The sequence below is a fragment of the Haplochromis burtoni genome, unplaced genomic scaffold, assembly GCF_018398535.1.
Source record: "Haplochromis burtoni strain Fernald_Lab_line unplaced genomic scaffold, NCSU_Asbu1 Contig_37, whole genome shotgun sequence".
Taxonomy (NCBI): domain Eukaryota; kingdom Metazoa; phylum Chordata; class Actinopteri; order Cichliformes; family Cichlidae; genus Haplochromis; species Haplochromis burtoni.
The window spans coordinates 2,521,093-2,546,591 of NW_024582398.1; the positions used below are offsets into that span (position 1 = coordinate 2,521,093).

The 25,499-nt window shown below is 41.2% G+C and overlaps 1 protein-coding gene across 2 annotated transcripts in view; it reads left to right on the forward strand.

Moving 5' to 3' along the window:
- Positions 1-25,499, forward strand: part of dock1 (dedicator of cytokinesis 1) — a 197,304-nt gene that overhangs the window by 21,982 nt on the left and 149,823 nt on the right. The window contains exons 2-16 of one of the 2 annotated variants that reach the window (XM_014332772.2): positions 1,003-1,086; positions 1,405-1,445; positions 1,582-1,637; positions 2,427-2,523; positions 5,038-5,186; positions 5,790-5,925; positions 8,029-8,186; positions 8,497-8,578; positions 9,082-9,217; positions 10,375-10,447; positions 12,916-13,055; positions 14,442-14,567; positions 16,072-16,196; positions 20,949-21,047; positions 21,485-21,557. In XM_014332772.2, coding sequence (XP_014188258.1) covers positions 1,003-1,086; positions 1,405-1,445; positions 1,582-1,637; positions 2,427-2,523; positions 5,038-5,186; positions 5,790-5,925; positions 8,029-8,186; positions 8,497-8,578; positions 9,082-9,217; positions 10,375-10,447; positions 12,916-13,055; positions 14,442-14,567; positions 16,072-16,196; positions 20,949-21,047; positions 21,485-21,557 — 1,575 coding nt within the window. The remainder of the gene's footprint in view (positions 1-1,002; positions 1,087-1,404; positions 1,446-1,581; positions 1,638-2,426; positions 2,524-5,037; positions 5,187-5,789; positions 5,926-8,028; positions 8,187-8,496; positions 8,579-9,081; positions 9,218-10,374; positions 10,448-12,915; positions 13,056-14,441; positions 14,568-16,071; positions 16,197-20,948; positions 21,048-21,484; positions 21,558-25,499) is intronic. The other variant, XM_005919498.2, reaches the window with a different exon arrangement.

Sequence of the window (25,499 nt, forward strand, 5' to 3'; positions counted from 1 at the left end):
GCAATTGTGCACTCTTAGACAGACAGGTGCTGGGCTTGGCTGTTTGACAGTGACATATTGTTTACTGCTCACTGAATGAGAGAACAAGTGTCAACAGTCAGGATTTTATTGTCTTTATAATTTGACCTTGACATGTTGATGGAGCCGTGTGTGTGTGTGTGTGTGTGTGTGTGTGTGTGTTGGCACTGGATTCAGTGGCTTTAGAGTTAATAGCCTGCGCTCTATTGGTTGACTTCAAGAAACGAGTCCTTTAATGTCCTAATTGGGTATAAAATAGACATTAGATAGGAAGATTTACTTTTGCCAAGCTGATGTTATTTTGTTGCCCTACAACATATGTTTTCTGTTTTCTTGGAAGCATTGGAGACTTCAATAGATTTGTTGGAAATTTCAAAGGATCTGTGATTTGCTTTTTGATCTGCGTGTTAAAATGTCCACATTCGTTCTCTTGGTCTTTTAACATTTTTTTTCTTTAAAGTTGCATCATACAAATCATTTCAAACTTTGGTGGTTACTTTATTAATCATTACACATAACTGAATAATAACCGGTAGAACCCAACACGACTTTTTCTGTTATAAATTCATATGATTTGACAGGTTATGTTTGTCATTTTTCAGACAATTCTGAGAGCACTGTATATTTTTCTTAACATATAAATCATCTTCTTGTTGTTTGAGAGCAGTTTAAAAAAATATATATATATATCAGGAACACCATAAAGTTACTGTCATCATTTTTGTTTTGGCATTATCCATATTTATTGGTTTGTTTTCAGTTGGTGGGGAAAAAAATGTGTTGATATTACAGCGTTGAAGGTGCCAGGCCCAAGCATCACTGTGTTAGACTGTGTGGGTGGATATCCAGTATATGTGTGATGCCTCTACTACACATTGCAGTGGCACACAATTAGCGCCACAAGGGAGCCAAACACTTTATTGCCTTTTTCCTCCTGCTGTAATATCTCCTCCTCTTATATTGTCTTCTCTCGTCCTTCTCCAGCAATCTATAACTACGATGCCCGGGGAGAGGAGGAGCTGTCACTGCAGATCGGAGACACAGTGCACATACTTGAGACATATGAAGGTGAGAACAGGCTTACTGATGCCACGTTTAATCGGAGCTGACACGACAACATTGGACATCGGCTTTTCTGTCAAGTTTTTGTACATTTCTAAGAATCAATTGTGTGATAATGATATTTAGTTGCTGTAAAGGCAGGCGATAGTAATCCCAGACCCATGAGTTGGTCTGATGTTTTGCATCGTGGAAGAACTGTTATTTCCTTCTTTAGTGTCATCCTTTATTTAAACAAAAGAATGTTTAGTGGAGCAAACTGTGATTTGTTTTAGGAGGGTTTTTTTCTCCTTGTGTAACATGGTTTGTAACCGTTCTCCTTATTAGACTGGTACAGAGGCTATAGGCTGAGGAGAAAATCCAAAAAGGTGAGCAAAAAACGACATTTTAAACACTTAAATTTGCTACTTACACATTTGAACTTTACAACTTCAGTTTTTCAGTTCTTCAAATGCTCTTTCGGCTTTTACACTTACGTCTCTTTTCGATCTCTTTCTCTTCCAGGGCATATTTCCCGCTTGCTACATACACCTGAAAGAGGCCACGGTCGAGGGCAGCGGGTCAGTACTGCTAAGTCAAATTTCTGAATGCTTCTTTATTATATTATATTTATCAGGAGCAACAAACAGTGTTAAAGATGGCACCAGAGATCAAACAGGAAGCAAGTATATAACAAGTTTTTTAGTTGATAGATCTGCTGAGAAAATTAGGGCCTAGATAAAGTGCAAGTTGTTTGTAGACACCCTCGGAGGTTGTTTCAGTGGAAAGGTCTGCGCTTGATGTGATGTGACATGTGTGTTCGCTTTGGCGCAACTTGCGGCGCTGTTTTTGTTTTGGTCTGTCTTCTTTGATTTCACCAGCACAACACAAAGATGAAACCCAAACTTCAGAATCTTTGAATTAAATTGAGAATCTTTAGGCGCTGATATTTTTTTAATAGTTGGATTTTACTGATATAGTATAAGGAACATATATGTGATGATTACGCTCGACGCTGAAAACTCTCTTCTTCTCACACAACTTGTCCGTTCATGAATCTTATACCTATGTTATACTTTGTGCGTCCTTGACTATTTAATGGTCTACTTGGGTCCAAGTGATGACGTGACTGTGTGGATTTATCCACCTGTTACAGCTGCTACAATACAGCTAACTGAGAGAGAGAACTTCCAAGAGAACTCCGAGCAGAATGGAGTAATATAACAAGAATACCTACTTGTCCATGCTATCTGCAGCTCTCTTTGTGTGTAAGGGAGTATAATCCTGGCCTTAATGTGGAGAGGAAAGGGCAGACGGGACACAATCGCTGTAAAAAAACAAATAAATAAAATCATTCTTTGTCACTGCAGGCAAAAGGAGACAGTCATTCCCACTGAGCTGCCCTTGGTTCAAGAGGTTACCACAACACTGCGGGAGTGGGCTACAATATGGAGGGACTTATATGTGGTAAGCCAACCTTTGCTCCTCCAGTGGAAACACACACACATTAATAAAATGATAATGTGCATTATTTTATGGTTTATTTGCGCTTTTTTAAAATTTATTTCTATTTCACCAATTGTTTTTTGTCATATTTTCATGTTTATTGGTAAATACTATTTGGAGGATTTCCTCTAAAATACAAAAAATCTATTATTTTATGCTGACTCAGTGGCTTTAACAGATTTTTGCTTGTAACCAGCTTACCTGGACTCACTCGTATCTATAGAAATAAAAGAAAATGGGTAAGAGAAAAACATAAAAGTATAAGACTATAAAAGAAAAATGGAACCACTGTGCCGTCACCTATTGGTTAGCAAAGCCCTGTTATGAAGCCATAAATGCAGCAGTTTTCTTGGTACCAATAAATCCCCAGCCACACAGACCTAGAGACCAGTAGGTGACCCCCTGTCAAGCACACTAAGAAAAAAAAAAGAAGTTTATTTCCCAAACACCAACCCCCTAGCAAATTGCACTTAGAATTTCGTCATTTAGCAGGCGCCGTAGGTCACAAGAACTTTGTGTGGTTGCCAGGGGAACATTCAGCAGTTCTGGGCCGGTGTGACTAGGGCTTAATCTTGCTGTTTTAAAACTGGACATGACGTGCTCAGATGCTAGCAACTTATCACATGGTGAAACATTAAATGTTATCGTGTTCCTAGGCACGAGTGAGGGCTATAACTTATAGGCTGAAGTGATGTTGTATATTCAACATGAATCTAAACAGATTCAGTCCATAAACTAATCTTGAAACTGTTTACTAGGGCGATAGACAGGGCAGGGCTATCCTTCCACAGACTTCTATAAATTCGGTGTTGTTTTACAACAGGGGTGTCCAAACTTTTTTCACTGAGGGCCACATACATAAAAATATAGGAGGGGCTGGGCCACTTACTAGAAATTAGGTATATAACCTTAACTTTAGTGTATTAAAGTTAGAAAAATCACTTAAAAGTGGTCGAATATGTTATATTGTTGAATATAATTAAAGACGAAACTGCCTTCATCAAAGCTTTCCGTAAATGGATCTTTATTGATTTATTCAGAAAAAGCTTTGGTAGCTCATTCTCAGAACAGCAGCCTCAGATTTCTTCTTAGACAGAAGATTTACAGCACAGAGAAAAAACAATAAAGGGGAAAATGGGACGGGTACATTTCAAGTTTGTTATTTAAGTTATTCGGCTTAGCAACACACCTATTAACGTTCGTTTGAAACCGTTATCAACATTAACAGACTGAACTGGACTTAATAACAGGAGTGCATATATTTTAGTAAATTATTCTGGTGAGTATCAGCTGCGCTGGGTATGTAAATCGGGCCATCCAGCTGCGGTGCTGATCGTCACTCGTGCCAAAAATCCGGACAAATGTCACTTGATCAAGGAGCAAATCTGCATCAGATGAGATCAGCTGACTACGTGTGCGTGCGCTGTGCACAGCGGTGTGTACTCTGTGTGTTAACAAGAAAAGCGCATATAAGAAAGTTGTGCGCAAAAGCACGGTAGTGACAGAATTGATGCGCATTATTGATATTTGAAGCATGTGTACCTGCACATTAACACACGGGTACTGTGGAATATATATGTTTTTACTCACCTGAAGCGCTCGTGCTCTCGTCCACTCCCCGCAAAAAAATAGCAGCTGTGCGGCGTCTGTGGCATCGGTGCTCTCATCGCATGCGATGGAGTAAAAATCAAAAGCACAGCTTTATCAGACAGTTGCAGTTTAATGTTGGCTGACGAGTCTTCAATGCGTTGCACAACTGTATCTCGTTGTTGAAGTCCTGCACTTTTTGCGGGCACATTAATTCGGTGACTTTAACGAGGCCGTGTTTTATGAGGTCTCCATCTTCTTTGAAGAAATATTCACTCTCCCACCGTGTCTGAAATTTTCTGCATTCACTTTCTACCTTTCGCTTCTTTGGTTCTGCCATGTTTAGTAACTTGGGGTACATTTCTTCTGTGATTGTCCTTTTTGGTGGAGCAACTGCCTTGATCAACAGTAGCTCCCCCTGGTGTTAAAACTAAGAAGTGCAATACACTTAAGCAAAAGTTGAAGTGCGGGCCATATTCTATTCTATTTATAAAATTATTTGCGGGCCAATTAAAAATGGACCGGAGTTTGGACACCCCTGTTTTACAACCATGGGAGTCGCCCTCTAGTGGTCATTACATTTGCTTCACTTTTTATGCCTGGAAGCTACATCCATCTTATATATACAGTCTTTACATGACTTCTTTAATAAATAAAAGTTACATTTAAACTAAAATAAGTATATCAAAAGTGTAGAGACACACTTTCAACAAACATTGCGGATACACAAAAAAGGTTTTTATTAAGTCATCATCTTCCCTGCCCTGGCTGGTGCTTATCACCACATTATAGCCAAAAACTGAGGTGCAAGTTTCTACTAGAGTTCAAACTTTTTTTCTTAGCTTTTCCTAATGTGTCTAAGCTGTACATTGTTGTTCTGCCTAACAGGGAGACAAGCGTGAGATGTTCAACTGTGTCCGTGACATGATCTACGACCTCATCGAATGGCGTTCACAGATTCTGTCCGGCACCCTCCCACAGGACGAGCTGAGTGAGCTCAAACAGAAAGTCACCTCCAAGATAGACTATGGCAACAAGTGAGTCTTCAGCTGTGAGAGTGTTTTATATTTTTCCTTCTCTCCCTATGGCTTATATCCCTTTATCCTCAAATCTATCCGGAAAAAACAAGTCTTGTTGGAAGAGGTCAGCAGTGTCAGTCAATAGAAAATGACAGGTCATCACTTAGCTTGAGAACAAACTGATGGGGTTTAGCTTCAGCAAACTGCACTGTATTCCATCATGAAATGACAGCTCTTGCACTATCTGCAGTGGGCCTAGAAAATCAGTTGGAAATGAAAATCGCGAAGCTCTTTTCTGCTCCTGTGATGAAATTTTGAACCTTTGGCCAGGTAGAGAAATGAATTTTCCCTCAGAAGCAAGTAGTGATCAGCTGATGAAATGCAGCACTGAGTATATGTAGACATATACTGTTGTTTTTTCTGGCTCCCCTGCATAGCAGAAAGATAGGTTTAGAAAGAAAACAGTGGAGCCGAGGTTATGAATATGAGGTAGAATTTGGGCAGGAAATAAGGTGACAGGAGTACATGTTTATAAATAAAATGTGTTGTTTCCTTTCTGACAAATGCACACTGTCTTGGTGGGTCTGAGCGCTTGTTAACTCTACTCTCTATTTATGCAAGGTACCTGGATCTTGATCTGGTGGTCAGAGACAAAGATGGGAACATACTGGACCCAGAGCTCACCAGCACCATCAGCCTGTTCAGGGCACACGAGGCAGCTTCCAAACAAATTGAGGACCGGATCCAAGAGGAGAAGGTAAACAGACAAACTCAGTAGAGAGAAAAACTGAATATATTACTGTTATTTGCTTGTTGGAAAGACATTTGATTTGCAAGTTTTTCGATTCTGAAATTTACTGTTGCCAACTTTGTGACTTTTCATAAACCAGCAGCAGCTATTTTTTAAGTGGCTAGCAAATATAACAAATCCAGGGAGTTTAAAAAAAAATAAACACTTTTGTTGGTATGTAGTTTAGCTGTCCCGCTTCTGATATCAGCAGAAATCAAAGCACAGCACCAGTATCTCTAGTTAAGTCTCATTTAGCACCCCCTAATGATTACTATTGTTCTTGTTCAGCACTACTGAACCTCCAAGGCCCAGAATATGGTATTTGGGACAGCTCTATTATCCAGATACTATATTAAAGCTTAGCAAATGCCCATTAGCGCACAGTGTGAATGAACACAGATCACATCATGATCTTGTTCCTTCTGCGTCATCGAATCTCAGCTGGTCAATCAAGCACGATTATAGTGTTTGCATTAAAAAAGAAATAAAAACAAGAAGGGTAATCACAGATTTCCACAGTAAGGACATCTGACAAAAGTTGTTTGGTTTTCTGTGCAGTTTGGGCACAGCTGTTTCAATCTTTCTTTTTATTACTTACTTTTTTATGTCACTGTAAAAGATGATGAGCTGGTCTTCTGCAATAATATCTGCCATTTTTCATCCAAAATAATATCTGTAATTTTAGCCACGAAATGGCTAAGATTAGTGGTGATGTGACTTTAGCTTCCATGGTACACCCCTTTGGTCCTGTCTCAACTACTAGATAATCTTTACTGATTCAGTTACCAGTAGTTTTTGTGTGCCTTAGACCAGCGGTCCCCAACCCCCAGGCGTGAGTCGTTCGGTACTGGGCCGCGAGAGTTGATGCTTGGGTATGAAATTTATGGTTTTTAGGGTTATTATCGTTAACACGGTTCCCCTGGGTTTTTTCCCCGTGTTGAAGTTGTGTGTCTTATTTTGAAAGGAATATTTCCGCGTTACCATAGCGACTAGAGAGCAATAAGGAGCAGAGAGGAGGATGTTACTCTCAATGTTCAGGAGGACGCTGCTAATAAAGTTACACAATTGCACAGTGAATTTGTGTTTATTATTATATTTATAAAATACCACAGTTTGTGTCTTGGTCATATAATTTTATTTTGTTGTATTTATCCACGACACCTTAAAGGCCGGTCTGTGAAAATCCGCTGCTATAGACTGTTCACCTGAAGCGGATGTTTCACTGTATCCAGTACCTCAGTTAATGACAAATTACAGCGACATTCCCTGTGATTTGTGTTTATTGCTAAAGTGTGCGTGTGTGTTTTGATAGCATGATAAAATGCTAAACTAAAGGGGTTAACATGTTAAACACATCAGCCTTTGGTATGATAACACTGTCACTGCCTCTTTTTAACCCATCTGTACTGATGCACATCCATACAGATTGTTTTACTGTTCCGTTTTCCAAAAAGATGACCTAAGCCACTTTGATTCAATCTGCGATGGGGTTTTGGCATTTGAACAACTTTGGATTAAAAGTAGGACAAATTGAGCCAATCCTGGTACACTAAAATGCTTGATTTCTTTAGAAAGTCAGGAGCCGTGCCAGATTCCCAATCTATTTTACTTGGCTTATCAGTGGTGTGCCACACCTGAATGTCAGTTTGCAGTATGTAGGGAGTGCCAGCCACTAAGTGCCCTGCAGTTATGTGGTCTCATCGTACGTGACCTTTCCTTTGGAGGTCTTTAATGCATATGGATGGCCAATAAGAAAGTGTCCAGGTCAACACGATGAATATTAATGACGTGACCGCAGCATATTTTTGAAGGACGCTAGGGAATAGGTTCTTTTACTGTATATGCAGTCCTGGAGATCAAGTAAATGTAAAGGCCTTTTTATTCAATGTGAAAGATATTAGGACCTTTTTAACTTGTTAGATTTTTTTTGTGTGTGTAAAAAAACAAAACAAACCAACCACAGTGGCTAGTCTTAATCCAATGTACAGCTGGCATCAGCACTGTTTCTCTCTCAATACACTGCTGCGCATGAACAATGTGTGATACTGCTGATTCCCCTCCGTTTCTCAGTCTCAGAAGCAGAATATTGATCTGACGAGGCAAGCAAAGTTCGCTTCCACGCCAGCTTTCGCCCTCTTTGTGACTCTGAAGAATGTGGTGTGTAAGATTGGCGAAGATGCAGAGGTGCTCATGTCGCTTTATGACCCAGTGGAGTCCAAGTTCATCAGGTAAACCCTTTCATTCATTCACGCTCTCACCAGATACGCACACATGCTATGTGAGTCCTGCTGCCCAGGGATTTGCTGTTGTTTCAGGATTGTGACAGCAAAGTATTGTGTTGAGCTGCTCAGCTGAGGAGTGTTACATATGCCTCCAGCATTAGTCAAGCAGACTAATGTCTGGATTAACATTCAAGGTTCTGTAGCTCTGAAGGAAACTGATGTTAATGCTGTTAATCTCGGTGTCTGAATTCACTGTATTGTTTTTGTTTCACCTGTGAACGTCATGCTCCTCCCCCCTGACGTCTCTCCCTTACAGTGAAAACTACTTGGTAAAATGGTCAAGCTGTGGCCTAGTAAAAGACATCGACCAGCTTCATAATCTGCGGGCAGTCTTCACAGTGAGTGTTTGGATGTGTAAATGCATGTGATTATAGTGTGCGCACACTCGCCTGTAGTTCACTGTTTATTCAGCCATGTTACGAAGCACGTGGGAGCCTGTTTGCAGAGCCTGTATTTGTTAAGCTCTCTCAGAAAGAGCCCAGCTTTCTGTATGTATTTACTAAGACCTCTATCTGATGGACGCCCAAGGGCAGAAGGGTCAGTGTGAGCCCACTGGGAGGACTTTCCAAGGTTTGGAAAAATGAATCTGTGGACACAATCACATATGTTGCTGAAGCAATTTGCGGTAAAATGTGTGGCTTTTACGTAAACTCATTTTCACCGCAGAAAGTGCTATTAATCGATCAGATAAAGGCTGCTGTCAGATGGGGCTTTAAATCCAATTGTGTTTTCCAGAGGATTTTCATCCCTATGTTGTACAATCTGATTGAAACAGCCCGGGATTTGTAGTGACTCTAAGGCGCTTTGTTAGAACTTTTTTTTTTCCTTTACACCTCTTCAGGACTTGGGTAGTGAAGATCTGAAGAGAGAAAAGATCAGCTTCGTGTGTCAGATTGTAAGAGTTGGACGGATGGAGCTACGAGACAACAACACCAAGAAGCTGACGTCAGGTCTGAGAAGACCCTTTGGAGTGGCAGGTACAGAAGACAGCACGGAGACTTCATGATAATCTATTGTTCTAAAGATCTGCGTGAAATAAGCTGCTCTGTATAGAGCCCCGGCTTTGCTTGAATATCATAATGTGTACCAGTTTTTGTTTTGCATTGTGGTAAAAGTAAGTATTGTGCCTTGCGTGGCTGAGTAAATATATTTGGGTAAAATTGAGAGGTTTCCAGCTAAATGAAAGGGGGGGGGAGAAAGTTTTGATTTATTGCCTGTTGGCAAGCTGCCAGGCGTATCGTAAACTAATTAGATTGCCATTTTGCCCACAGTTATCCAACAGAGAAAATTACGCCCCTCTCTTGGTGTCTTTTTTTTCTTTTTCCAGTGCCACTTGAGGGGAAGGTAAATGACAGCCTGATTTATGATGGCCTATCTTTAGACATCATCATTATTTGCCGCTGTACACAGCGTGATGGAACGCTTTTTGAGATTCGCTCTTTTTTTTAGGCACAATTGTAAAGGTTTGCTGACTCTCACACAGCTAAGGTGACCTGCTGTAAACTTTGGCGTCAGTGTCATTTTTATGTTTGTGTTATCTTTAGTTGGTCTGTCCAACAGACAGACTTGAGAACGCATTTCCTGTTTCGTCGGCAAGCTCTGCTGTCAGGTTTTTCCGACTCAAATGCCTGCATTCAAACACGCAAACAAAGCAAACTGGGAAAAAAAAAAAAAAAAATCATGCGTCTTGTTGTAAAGAAGGACTCATCATTCTAGCATCTAACATAATTCTGTTTTAATATTACACCATGAGGCTGCTACTCGCATCCTTGCGGTGGTATCTTATTGACATATTGTGATAACTCTACTCAAAGCCGTATGCTATGTCACCTTATGATCTTCCTGTTCATTTCGCTGTAACAGCTATTTAAAGAAACTTCATTTCATATTTAATCAGTGTTTGTTTTAAGCTTCAAAAGGCTTTTGCACATCGTAACCACTACTCAGATTTTCTCCTCACAGCTCAGCCTCTGACTTAATTAGTGCTCATCAAAGAAAATCCCAACATTGGCTGAGACAGCTTTTACCCCCTGATGTGGCCCACCATGCAGTTTTCTGGATCTCTTTCATAGCCACGCTACACTCTGCAGGCCTTGAGAACGTTTTAACCCCCACCTCTCTCCTTTTTCCACAGTAATGGATGTCACTGACATCATAACAGGCAAAATGGACGACGAGGATAAGCAGCACTTTATCCCATTTCAGCCGTAAGTGCATTGTGCTGAAGCACAAAATAAATCACATTTAACATAGAGGTCCTTTAAGTTTTGGATAAACTTGCCAAAAAATAAATAAAAGAAGCAAGACTGATACATTTTATGGCTTAAAATTTCATCCATTATTTTAGGTATACACTGTATATCCGAAAAGGTAGTGTCGTTTTTCTTTCTACAAGTTTTGTCTCCTTGACACCAGATTAGAAGGGGTTTTAAGACTGTAACACTCCCCTATTCCCCGCTGACTCAATTAAGGCAATCTCATTAACTGCTACCATTTTTGTAGGATAGTGTAAAGAGGCAGAGCAACCTTTTTTCTTAACGTGATTTCCTGCATAATTGAAATGCCTCACATTCAGGCAGTTTAGCTTGCTGATCACCTCACTTAATGGGCTTATCTGTGAGCATAAATCATGGAAATTAGAGGAGGTTTTACAAGGAGTTATTTATGTCCAAGTGTGAATAATTGCCATTCAAAAACAGAGCAAGTTTTGAAACAGAAGCTTAATAATGTGTTTTCAAGGAAGCGAGGGAGCCGTTTAGAGAACGTGACACAGTGGTGTGATTTGGCTTCTGGCAGCCAAACAGAAATTTAAATATGTTAAATTGGCAATAATCTTACAGACATTAGATTTAAGACTCAATTGAGTTGTTGTAAAACAACAAACAAGCTGTACTGACATGTCAATTCAGTAATAAACGATAGTTGAGTGGCAGGAAAAAGAATGACAGCTATTGTGAGATACTGAAATTGAGGGATATTCTCTGTTTTAGATTAATGATGTTAGCCAGCCAAGTCCCTAATTTAAAGGCATCCTCTTGGGCTCCAGGAAGTTCATATAGTGACTGGCCACTTTATTAGTTATACCTTCCCAGTATCAGTTTAGAAGCCCTTTTGCCTTATTCTTAGTTGCATAGGTTCATCAAGGTGCTGGAAAAACGCAAAATTTGCATGATAGCATTACAGTTTCTGTAGCTTTGTCAGCTACACATCCATGATGCAAATCTCCTGTTCCACCACATACCAGAAGTGCTCAACTGGATTGAGATCTGGTAACCGTGGAGGCCAAGAAGTACAAATAACTTGTTATTTTCAAGTCATTTGAGCTTTGGGGCGTGGCTTGTTGTCTTGTTGGAACAGCCATCAGAAGATGAGTACACTGTGGTCATAAATGGATGGAGATGGTCAGCTACAATACTTGGCTGTGGTGTTTTAGCGGTGCTCAGTTAGCACTAAGGAGCCCAAAGTGTCCCAAGAACTTGAAACTTGGATACAAGGCAAGATGGATCAATGTTTTCATGCTGTTTACACTAAATTCTGACACTGCCCTCTGGGTGTTGCAGCAGAAATTAAGACTCATCAGATCTGGCACCAACAACCGTGCCATGTTCAAAGTCTCTTAAATCATCTTTCTTCCCTGTTCTGATGCTCATATTGAATTTCAGGAGGTCGTCTCGGCCATTTCTACATGGTTAAATGCACTAAGTTCCTGCCATGTGTTTGTCTGATTAGATATTTGTATGAACAACCAGTGGTGTAACTAATCAAGTGGCCACTCAGTTTTGACATTTTGAAGGTTAAAGATAACATAATTTTAGAAATGCAAATTTAAGTCAAAATCTGTCTTTTGGTGGTTGTTGTACAATGTTTGAGTGAATTCAGTGTCTGAATGTGCAAATGTTTGTTGTTGCTTATTCATCTTCCTTGCTCGGGCTGATTTTGGTTTAAGATGGGAGACACTGAAAACAGTGCGAGGGGCAGAGATTCTTTATTGCTTCCTCCGTGCATCACTACAGTCGTCTTCTCCATGCTCATCTCCTTCTGCTTGTTAAGAAGCCTCCACACAGCAGACGCCATCTTTGCCCACAACACACTTTCCTGTGACAGCTGCCACACATGTGGTGCCTCCCAGATCACATCTGCTACTTTTTATGCTCTGTGCATCAGCTGTTTCAATGAATTTGTTGCCCTACGGAGTACAAAACATGTTATACTTGGTACTTATATTTGAGTGTTTTTCTGATGCTAAGCAGAGTGTGTTTCTGAGATTGGATTTTTTCTGGGGTTTTTTAGGGGGGGGTTGCATCTTTAAAAATAAAAGGGAAAAAAACCCAACCAAGATCAAACTTGGGAAAGTCAGCATTCACTCTGATACTGTTGCTCTATGGATACTGACTGGACTTAATTTCCTAAATGATCATTTTTCTTTGTGTTTCTTTCATGACCCATCCTGGCTCGCTGTTAACTGCTAACAAGTGGCTTTGTGTCTGTCATGGTATTCGCATCACTCTTCGGTGTGTCTCTCTTTTCTCTCTGTCTGTCCCTCATCCCACTCCCCTTCTTACAACCATCACTTTATGGCTCTTCCTGCCCCACTCCTCCACCTTCTCCTCTTCCTCCTCCTGTTCCTGCCACCTCTCCTTCTCCGTGGTGTTTGCCTGGTGTGTACGTACTGCAGGCTAGCGTTGGATGACGCCATTCGCCACAAGCAGCTGAACATCTCCCGTTTTTCACCCAGGGTGGCAGGGGAGAATGACTTCCTCCAGACAGTCATCAACAAAGTTATCACCGCCAAAGAGGTCAATCACAAGGGCCAAGGTACAGTGCAACAGTTCTGATAGAGGAACCGAGGCCAAGGAAGAAACTCGCCTCACTACATTGGGCGTTTGTACACTTTGTACAGGCGACGGAAAAACTGTTATAAAATTATTATTTCTTTCTTTTATTTTCTTCTTTCATTTGGGTTTCATTTAGTCAAGAATTTTTCTTTTAATTCAAAACATCAGAAAAAAGCCCAGTTTTCTGTCAAATTGTCCTTGCCATCGTCACCTCACATGAACCAGGAGAAAAAAAATCTATTTTATCTTTTGATTAAATCAGATGCTGCTAAAAATCTTTTTTTGAGTCAGTGCACGCCTTATTTTTTTGTTTTAGATCTTTTTTTGTACAAGGTACTATTAACCCCGACATACTTGCAAGGCAGTAAAACTGTTCCACTTGCTAATGAAAAACACAATTTACTCTTAGCGCTCACACCATAAATTACTGCTCACACTATAAATAGTCGGTCTCATCGCCAGGACTACAGTATCCAAGCGATCCAGCTGTTAATTAAGCTGGTGAGACTTTTGTGAAGAATGGTGCTTATCAAGGACTCGACATCTGTGCTGAGAAGAACAACCTTCACCATCTGAGGGATTTGTGCTGCTGAGGAGGGGAAATAACATGACAGTCTCCATGGTGTTGTCACGCCCAATGAAGACGTACTTGGATAAATGTCAGTTCTGCCCTGACCCTCGCTGGGAAGAACAGCGGAGTACTCGCAGCAGCTGTTTCGGTCATGTCCGCATATCAAAAGACTTCCAGCTAACCTAGTGAGGGATTTGTCACTCATAGCAATAAGGGGCCCATAAAGTGTAAGTGAATAAAGCCTCTAAGGTTCACAAGGACCACTCATTCTTGTGGCCTGTGAACAAGGGCACTACAGACTGCTTTAATTTGATCCATTCAGTCATTTCTTCTTCAAAGCTGTGACTCTGTGGGTCTTTTTTTCCCCCCCTAGAGAATATTAAGAGTGAGTGAAGCCACCTTTAAATGTGCTTACAGAGCTGAAACTGGCTTGCCATGCATTTTGGAAAAAGAGCCAAGGATTTCTCCCAATCAGAAGAAAGTCAGAGCAGCTACTGGTGTCAGATTGTTTAAAAAAAAAAAGAAAAAGAAAAATTAAAAGACTTGATACAAACAGATGAAATGGTAAAACAATATAGACTATAAATAGTTCAGAGATTTTCTCTCTAATACAATAAAACCGTACTTGTGTCGTAGCTTTTAGTCACAGCAGCTTATCACACCCAACTTTGAACCAAGCAAAACACACAAAAATGAATCACTTTCCCTAGAGTTGATTCATGCCTCTTTACCCGTCTCCTCATGACATACTGCTTTACTTGATGCCTCACTTCCTTTTCTTGTTTCCATTACCAGGCCTGTGGGTCACTCTGAAGCTGCTTCCTGGAGACATCCATCAGATAAGAAAGGATTTCCCTCACCTTGTGGACCGATCGACAGCCGTGGCTCGCAAGATGGGCTTTCCTGAGATAATTATGCCAGGTTTTAAAAAGCTTCCCCTTTGCTGCCTGCCTAGAAAGTTCCCTGGCTAAATGGCTGAATGCTTTCAGTGGGGTTCATAACCCTGTTACAGAAAAAAAGTCAGGATTCAGTGTAAAATGTAAATAAAAACAGACCGAAATGATTTGAAAATGATTGAATCCCCATATTTAATTGAGAAGCTCGACAATATTTAATAAAAACATTTGGACGAGGGCAGGTGTATGACTGTCTCGCATCACCTCTGATATTCTTTTTGCTAAACACCCTTAAAGGATTTTTAAGACTGGCTACACATTTCATATTAGAGCAACATTCTTCCTTGATATAAGATTGGAAACGACTCAGTCTGAAGCCTCCTTTGTTGTATTTTTCATTTCACAGTTCTTCAAATGTTCTCAGTTGGTGACAGGCCAGGACTGCAACCCTGTGTCTCAGACAAGCTGTGATATACTGTGCTTTCTCAGCATGGCGCTTAACTGATCAGGTCTCCAATAAAGCAAAGCGATGCACAATTGTATTCCTTTGCTGCCTGTCAGAATTTACTAATTGTAATATTGATGCTTTGTAGCTGATGGAGTAACCTGAAATTAGGCTCACCACCATGAAAAAGACACAATGTGGAAGGTGACACGTCCAGCTTCAAAATAGATTTTTCAGCATTAATAGTGCTTCCAAAACTTGTACAAGTTGTGCATTAGTACACCCTCATAGCATCATGTGCACTGATAACATGCTCTCTTCAAAGAGAGACGAAAGGCTTTCATATTTTTATTGGTCAGATCACAAGACAGATTTCCATGTCACCTCAATACATCATAAATGAGCTCTGGCCCAGAGAAGGATCCGGTTCTTCTGCGTCTTCTTGATATGTGATTGTTTGCATAGTGGAGTTTAAACTTGCATCAGTGGAAGCAAGGAAAAGATCTGTTAACTCACAATGGGTTTGCATTTTTAATGCAGTGCTACCTGGGAGATCCCAAATTCTTAAGTTGTTGTAGTATTTCCCACAGCGCAGTGAGCCTTTCCCATAATACTCTTTTTTTATACACAGTGATGCTACTAAATAATTTAATGAATTGTCATTTTTTTCACCCAGCAGGTGTTTTCTTTTAATATTTTCAGTTGTCCCTGTTCAGTTTATAAAAAAAGGGGATCAAACTCAAAATGAACATTTATTTAAAAGTATTTATTTATAGTAGTAGTATTTATTTAAAAAAAAAAAAGTAGTTAAATATGGGGTTTAATTGATTTGCAAATCAGTGTTTTGTTTAGATTTTATCCAGTGTCCTACTTTACTGAAAACGGTTGCAGTTCATAAAATATTTGTAATACAGAAAAAACCCAAGACATTATTTATTTAATGGGGCAAAGTCAGTCATACATATAATATCCAGTGTTGCTGTAATATTAATATTATTGAAAAGGATAAAACTGAAGCCCTAAGAAGCGTCGAAGCGTTGGTGGTTTCTCATTTCTTGTTTTTGTTTTCCTTTATTTCCTAAAGGGGATGTGCGAAACGACATCTACGTGACTCTGGTTCAGGGGGATTTTGACAAAGGGAGTAAGACAACCCCCAAAAACGTTGAGGTGACCATGTCGGTTTATGATGAGGACGGCAAGAAGCTCGAGGTACGACCGAGGAATGTTAACCTACTGCTTTGGTATTTTTCCTGTGCTCTCAGCATTCAGGACACGAGTGCTGTAACCAAGTGGTTTCTCAGACAGACTGTGATATTACCCGGCTTCCTTTAGTCTCACACTGCTCAGCACTGCGCTTAACTGACCAGGTCTCCTATAAAGAAGAGTGATACACAGGGAAACTGTATGCCTTTGCTGCTTGTCAGGATTTACAAGTTGTAATATTGTTGCTTTGTGGCTGATGGAGAAGCCTAAAATTTGGCTCACTACCATGAAAATCAGCAGTTGTCAGAGCCAGTAACAAACTCAGGCATGTGGACAGGCAACGTGGGCAGCATAATGATATGTGAAATCAGCATTTTTCTTCTGGTATAATTAATTACCTTTGCTAATGAAGTTAGAGGGATCATTTCTCCCCTGTCTAATTGTTTGTAAGCAAGCTGTCTCAAAATCTGTATTTTTTTTTAATGCAATCTGCAGAGCTTGGTAAAAAAAATCTGTTAATTAATCTTACATCAGAGGAATAATCAATTCTTGAGTAGCTTCTGCTTATAAATTGTATTTTTATAGAATGAGGATTGGAATCTCATGTGCACTTGTTGAGTTTTTTTTTCTTTTCTTTGAATACCCATCAGAATATATAAGATGCATAGATAAGCTGTTACACCTACAAAGCAGATCATTTGGTCTTGCAGGGAGGTGCAAGTATGACATTTGAGTGAAACCAACACTTAATGTAGGTGCAAGCTTATTCTAAGAATTCTAAATATTAGCAGTTGTTAACCTCAAACAGCAGTTGAGAACCTACCCCATATACACTACTGACTTCTTAAAGTCTATTCAAATATAAGAAGTTAACAGCAACAATACAGGTAACATCTGTTTTCTAGTTTATTGTCAGTTACTTTGAATTTGATTTGAATTAAGTAACTTAACTTTTGGATTGGCCTTTGGTATGCTGTGCGGCAGACTTATTGCAGATTTGTTTTAATAAACCACATCGACTTTAATCAGTCATACCTAAATTTTAGCCACTGACTGAGTCATAACCCTCGATCAAGTAAACTGAATTTTATACAAATCAATGCAGCCAGGTATGAGAGAGAGACTTTTCGAATTTGTAGCGCTCGATGAAGCAAAACTGTGTGTATTTTAGTGAGAGTGCGATAAAGAGAGATTTCTCAAATAGATTAATCAGAATCAGAATCAGAATCAGAATACTTTATTAATCCCTGGGGGAAATTATTTTTTGTTACAGTGCTCCATTTTAAACCAACATTAAGACAAGACAGACAATACACTAACTAAGAATAGTACAATATCTACATATATACACATACATACTTCACTCATAAATAAATAGTTGGAAAAGAAACATGTGTAGTTGTAGCAGCAAACAGTGTGTTAAGTGGATGCGTTGTACAGGGAGATGGCCACAGGCAGGAATGATTTCCTGTGTCGTTCAGTGGTGCTTTTCGGTAATCTCAGTCTCTCACTGAACGTGCTCCTGTGACTGACCAGCATGTCATGGAGTGGGTGGGAGGTGTTATCCAACATAGTCTTTATCTTGGACAGCATCCGCCTCTCCGACACCACCTTGAGGGAGTCCAGCTCCATCCCCACAACATTGCTGGCCTTACGGATTAGTTTATTGAGTCTGTTGGCATCTGCGACCCTCAGCCTGCTCCCCCAGCATGCAACAGCATAGAGGATCGCACTGGCCACAACAGACTCGTAGAAAATCCTCAGCATTTTCTGGCAGATGTTGAAGGACCTCAGTCGCCTCAAAAAATAGAGACGACTCTGGCCCTTCCTGTAAAGTGCTGTGGTGTTTTTAGCCCAGTCCAGTTTATTGTCAATGTGTACTCCAAGGTATTTATAGTCCTCCACAATGTCAACACTGACCCCCTGGATTGAAACAGGGGTCAAGTGTTTCCTGGTCTTCCTGAAGTCCACGATCAGTTCCTTGGTCTTTGCCACGTTGAGCTGCAGATGATTCTGCTCACACCACGTGACAAAGGAGTCGACCACAGCCCGGTACTCTGTCTCATCATCCCTGCTGATGCATCCAACCACCGCAGAGTCATCAGAAAACTTCTGAAGATGGAGGTCTCTGTGCAGTGGCTGAAGTCTGTGGTGTAGAGGGTGAAGAGGAAGGGGGAGAGGACAGTCCCCTGTGGTGCCCCTGTGTTGCTGATCACCTTGTCAGACACACACTGTGGGAGACGTACATATTGTGGTCTTCCTGTCAGGTAATCAACAATCCAGGACACCAGAGAAGCATCCACCTGCATCGCTGCTAACTTATCACCCAGGAGGGTCGGCCTGATGGTGTTGAAAGCACTGGAAAAGTCAAAAAACATGACCCTCACAGTGCTCGCCGGCTGGTCCAGATGGGTGTAGACACGATTGAGCAGGTAGATGATGGCGTCCTCAGTTCCGAGACGAGGCTGATAAGCGAACTGAAGGGGATCCAGATGTGGTCTTACAATGGGTCGCAGCTGGTCCAGGATGAGCCTTTCCAGGGTCTTCATGATGTGGGAGGTCAGTGCCACGGGCCTGTAATCCTGGGGGCCACCGGGACGTGGCGTCTTTGGTACAGGGACGAGGCATGATGTCTTCCACATCACTGGGACCCTCTGCAGACTCAGACTCAGCATAAACAGTTTATGAAAGACTCCACTCAGCTGGGGGGCACAGGTCTTGAGGACGCGGGGACTCACTCCGTCTGGTCCAGCAGACTTGCCTGAGTGAAGTCTCCTCATTTGCATCTCAACCTGGTATTGAGTGAAGGTGATGGGTGGGGGAGGGGTGTCAGGAATCTCACAGGAGGCAACATGTGAAGAGAGAGGCTGGCACAGTGGTGTGGCTCTGGATTCCAGGCTGACTACAGGTGAGGTTGTGGGGGTGGGAGCAGACACTGTGGTGTCGAATCTATTGAAAAACAGATTCAACTCATTGGCTCTATTCTCACCTCCCTCAGCTCCCCTGCTGTTGGTTGGCCTGAATCCAGTGATGGTCTTCATGCCCCTCCACACCTCTCTCATGCTGTTCTGCTGGAGTTTCCACTCCAGGGAAGCATATAAGACATAAAAGACATTTATATAGTGTCTCAAGCTTTTTAGAGCAGAATGGTGGTGGAAAATTGTACCATTTCCTCAAGTTTCACATTTTTAGCTGTTAAAGTTTCTTTAGAAGAAGGAAACGCTGCAACTTTTTGAAGCAAGAACCTAGTATGAGACCCAAATACAGCTATGATAAGCGATAGCGGATACAAAATTTGATGTGTGGAATTTCCCACCTGTTGTCATTATGTGTCGCTGAAGTTGTGTTCAAGGCTGTCTGAGCCTTTGCGGTATAATAAATAAAGTCAGTGACAGTAGAGAGCAAAGATCAAGAGAGATCGATCCTATCTAGAAGTGTTGTCACCATGTTGCTGTTGCATTGCAAAAGCTCCCTTGTTGCAAGAAATGCAAGAAGTGGTTAAATTCTTCCTTACCCTTCATGGATTTGATGGGCTGAAAGTCTCTTTCTTGATAATGAAACTTGGTTTTTCGGCTTTTATTCCAAAATAAAAAATGTATTGTTTTCATTTTAAAGATGTATATGTATGCACTAGGCACTTGAAATAACTCTCTCCTCACACAGAGTTTTTTAACAGGTTAAATTTGTGGGTTTTGCTTTTTTGTGTGTGTTTTTTGTTTTTTTTTTTCATTTCTGCCTCCCTCAGGCTTCTGATCCTCTCTATTCTTCTCTGTCCATTCTTCTCTTTCCGTGTGACTTTCTGCCTCTGGTGTTTGTCATCCTTCCTCTTTCCTCCAAATCCTACAGGATTTGTGGAGGCTGGACAGTAACTTTTTATTACCTTTGACTTTGATTAGCACCCCTCCAGAACCTCTTCTCACCTGTAGTTAGACCCTAGCCACTTTCACCCTCTGTGAAATCTGGAGCTGTCAGAAACCCTGGCCACTTAGAGAAGGAGCAGCACTGCTAGAGCTACCACCTGCCCCCCATATCTGCTCAGCATGGCTGGGGGGGATGAGGTCTGTTATTCCTCATAATTGCTGGTTGTCAGAAACCATTAGTGTAGGAGTATTTCAGCAGCAGTACACTAGCAGGCCAGGGAGTCAGCTGGAGTAGTGGGAGGAAAGAGGTAGGCTGGCTGAACACAGATTGATCGAAAACAAGGCGTGCGCACCATCCGCTGTCACTCCATCCCTCTTGGCGAATCCTCAAGTGGGGCACGTAGTATTTTACATACGCACCCTGACCTGTTGTAGAAACGCAGCGGACCCGCTAGGAAGACCAATTTACACGTTTGGATCCATCAGCACCAGCTGGTCTGCTTCCCTGCTCTTGGCTTCCTTCCACGTCCTGCTGCATGGGAGCCACTGCTGCTCCTTCTTAAATAATTAATTTCTAATTTATTTCTTATTTCCACAATGCTGTCATGAGATTGACAGGCAGCACACAGGTGCTCATGCATAAAGTGCATCCAGACTTTTAAAGGCCATTCTGCTAGATTAAGGCTTTCTGCTCCAGGGGCTCTGCTTTATGAAATAAGTGCTAGTCAATTTTCCACATACTGTGAGCGTGCCAATATTTTGACTGAGTGATGATAAAGCAGTTCACCCATCACAACTATAGCACTTTATGCGAACTAAAAGCTAAGCAAGGATAACCAGATAACCAGTTATATTGTCTGACTACCTAATTGCTCTGTGTCTTTTACCTTTTATCTAGAATGTGATCTTTCCCGGAGCTGGAGATGAAGGGATCAATGAGTACAAGTCTGTTATCTACTACCAAGTAAAGCAGCCCCGCTGGTTTGAAACGATAAAGGTTTGTTTTTCTGCTTACTTCTGCCACTTAACGGTTTTTTCTTTACTCTTCTAAATCATTTTATTTTACCTTTACCTTGATACCATCCCCTTCATGTAGTTTCCAAAGTTTTTTCATTACGCCGCAGGCTTTTATTGCCAGTAATTTCTATCACAAGACTTTAGTGGCAAATGCGGTGGTGCAAAACTGTATAGAAGAGTGAAGTTATTCATCACACTTAAAGAAAGGCAAACTTTCTCTCAATTCCTGAAATCCCATATAATTATATAGCATTTTTTTTTTGCAAAAGTGTTGCAACATGTGAGCTAATTTCTGTACAGCATAAAATCCAGGAAGTTTAGAGTTCACTCTGATTTCAGTTTGTCCTTATTTTCTGTGAGTGTGTGTGTGTTTATGTCCCTGGCTGTCAGCCAATCCTCTTCCGTCCTTTGTCTTAGGTTGCTATTCCCATTGAAGACGTGAACCGGAGCCACTTGCGGTTCACCTTTCGTCACCGCTCATCACAGGACTGTGAGTATAAATGTCAGCTTGTGAATAATCAGTTTTTCAGATGACCAACTGCACAGTTGGCTCCTAATCTATCCCCAGCAAATATAATGGAAGATATCCAAACCAAGCAGATGTGTTGCACAGTGATAAATACTTTGAAGCTCACCCTTTGTCGCATTAATCAGAGGTATTAGTCTGTCCCCCGCACAAAGCAGCATCATCATGGAGTGGCTTGTCAGAGACTATGGCTGGGATGTGAAAAATGCCTGAGGGGGCATATTTGTTTATTGGGACCAGTGTCTAGCTGAATGCAGCCAGCGTTGTACGCCCTTCTGTTTTCTGTTTTTTTTACACCCTTTCTAATTTTCGGGGTGTAAAGGTCAGGGAAGCCTGGCAGTGGTAGTTCTGCCAGCCCATCTGCCTGCCACATGGCAAGGCTTTCCTACAGCCACAGGAGTGGTGCAGGAAAACGGGTTTGGGGAGCATGACAGGTGTATACAGTATATACAAAGCAATCAGCTCAAATGGCACAGAAGGCAGAGCAGAACTTGGAGGATGTGAGGATTGGAAAGTATACCCTTTCGCTAATCTGCAGCTGCTGTCATCATCTACTTCCAAAATCCTCTTGCTTTGTTTGCTTCTCACCTGCATGCAGGTGGTTTGGAGGAAATTGCCAGGTCTCAGAGCTCAACGCTGGCTTATAATCCACTTGGAGAGCCTTCTTGTCATGCTCGGCACCTTGCTTCTCTGGAGACTAATGCTGTTACGAGACATGCCTTTGAAACTCTGACTTGCTGTTATCTTGGTGTAACGGTTACTTTAGAAACTGGCTCACCTCAAGTGACTCTGGGACTGCAGGGACATGCTGATGCCGCCAAACTTCAACTTTTCTCTGACAATTGACAATAGCGACATGTTAAAAAAGGTGTAATAGCTGGATTCTTTGGATTTGTGCATGGTGAACTGCTGCTGCTGGTGAATGTGCTTACAGTATAGAGACCAGGGTTTATTTTATGTTGGGTGTAAAGGTGATATTCCTATGTACATTGATCTAATTTTATCCATGTTTAAGATTGTATGCATCCGTGCAGGCATGTATTTCTATCATTTTCTGACCAACTTCTCTCACTGCCTCACTGTCGCTGTGTACGACTTAAATTTTCATCTCAGTTTGCAATAGATTGCTTTTAAGAGCAGAATAACACCTCCTGAAACTAGCATATTTGCAAGTAATATCACAGACATACCGCAGACCGTACCAGAGGTCTGATCCAGATCTAGAGAGGGCATTAAGGGAAAACTCTAAGCTCGATAACCCGAAGAGTGAAGAAACTCATTTTTCATTTCACAGAGGAAGTTAACGTAAAGTCTGGGTCAGACTCTCTGAACCTAATATGCTCAATGAAACAAATCCTTACTCATCCACTCTTGCTGTGCTTGAAGGAACTATCCAACAAACCGTTAGATTTTCTCGTTTGTACAGTCGATATCAAAGCACATAATAGAATTCATTAATTTCCAATGTTTTCCATCCTTTAGACACGTTAAGATCTCATAAGACTACCTTAAAGATAACTGTTTTTGTGATCTGTCATCCATGTTGGCCATAGACTGCAATCTACGGTCGAGTCTTACTCAGATCAGAGTAAAATCTCTCTTATATTTTTTTCTATTACTGGGAGTGTCTGAGTTCAAGATACTTACTAGATTATCAGCCAGTTTCCCTACGCTGAAAACTTTAAAGTGCATTTCTATAGTGATCACTGTTTTAAATCTTTATGACGCTTTGTTCACTGATCCGTGTCTCACGTGTCTAATCCTTTGCCATACTGTGATTGGTTACAGTGTGGGAACATTCTTTATATACTTAAATATGCCATTTGGGAGATTATGTGAATATTTTTGAGCATGCACTGGGTAAGGTAGTGCTGTCCACCCACAGTAATGTGTGCTGTGTAGCCCAAATGCAAAAGCACAACTGCTGCTGGTAAGTGAGAAAGGGTGATACATTGGGAAGCTTATTTTCCCCACTTCCAACATGAAGAAAGAGAAGCAGGCTACATCAGCAGGAAAAGTTCATGTGCATGCGTTGATTATTGACCATAAGTACCATACAGTACAATACAGTTTTATTTGTATAGCACATCACATCAAAATAAATCAATTAACAAAATACAGGTCAGGTACTACCACTAGCACAGACAGAAGCGAGGCACTAATAGACCAGAAGAGTGAGGTAAAAATAGGTATCGGACCTCAGTTCAGAAGGAAGGTCAGTTCATAGATACAAAATATCAACTAAGAAGTTAATTAGATTAGAGGGCACTAACTACAGTGGGGCAAAAAAGTATTTAGTCAGCCACCGATTGTGCAAGTTCCCCCACCTAAAATGATGACAGAGGTCAGTAATTTGCACCAGAGGTACACTTCAACTGTGAGAGACAGAATGTGAAAAAAAAATCCATGAATCCACATGGTAGGATTTGTAAAGAATTTATTCGTAAATCAGGGTGGAAAATAAGTATTTGGTCAATAACAAAAATACAACTCAATACTTTGTAACATAACCTTTGTTGGCAATAACAGAGGTCAAACGTTTACTATAGGTCTTTACCAGGTTTGCACACACAGTAGCTGGTATTTTGGCCCATTCCTCCATGCAGATCTTCTCGAGAGCAGTGATGTTTTGGGGCTGTCGCCGAGCAACACGGACTTTCAACTCCCGCCACAGATTTTCTATGGGGTTGAGGTCTGGAGACTGGCTAGGCCACTCCAGGACTTTCAAATGCTTCTTACGGAGCCACTCCTTTGTTGCCCGGGCGGTGTGTTTTGGATCATTGTCATGTTGGAAGACCCAGCCTCGTTTCATCTTGGCAAACTTCAGACGGGCCTGGACATGCACTGGCTTCAGCAGCGGAACACGTCTGGCACTGCGGGATTTGATTCCCTGCCGTTGTAGTGTGTTACTGATGGTGACCTTTGTTACTTTGGTCCCAGCTCTCTGCAGGTCATTCACCAGGTCCCCCCGTGTGGTTCTGGGATCTTTGCTCACCGTTCTCATGATCATTTTGACCCCACGGGATGAGATCTTGCGTGGAGCCCCAGATCGAGGGAGATTATCAGTGGTCTTGTATGTCTTCCATTTTCTGATGATTGCTCCCACAGTTGATTTTTTCACACCAAGCTGCTTGCCTATTGTAGATTCACTCTTCCCAGTCTGGTGCAGGTCTACAATACTTTTCCTGGTGTCCTTCGAAAGCTCTTTGGTCTTGGCCATGGCGGAGTTTGGAGTCTGACTGTTTGAGGCTGTGGACAGGTGTCTTTTATACAGATGATGAGTTCAAACAGGTGCCATTCATACAGGTAACGAGTGGGGGACAGAAAAGCTTCTTACAGAAGACGTTACAGGTCTGTGAGAGCCAGAGATTTTCCTTGTTTGAGGTGACCAAATACTTATTTTCCACCCTAATTTACAATAAATTCTTTACAAATCCTACCATGTGGATTCATGGATTTTTTTTTCACATTCTGTCTCTCACAGTTGAAGTGTACCTCTGGTGCAAATTACTGACCTCTGTCATCATTTTAAGTGGGGGAACTTGCACAATCGGTGGCTGACTAAATACTTTTTTGCCCCACTGTAGTTGGGAAGGCCAGGTTAAATATGTTTTCAATTGTGATTTGATGGATTGGATAAAGTCTAAGGCACGAATAGTGGGGACGCTATTCCAAAGATAAGGTGCAGCTGAAGCACAGGCACGATCACCTCTGGCCTTCAGCCTAAACTTAGGTTGGGCCAGGAGTAATTGACCTGATGATCAAAGCGACATAAGTGTGTGTTTATCAGTTGAACAGCTAAAATGGTACTGTCCAAATCAGCATTGCTCTTAATTACCAGTTTTAAACCTTTTTTTTTTTTTTTTTTTTTTTTTTTTTTTTTTTTTGTGTGTATTATCTAGTTCT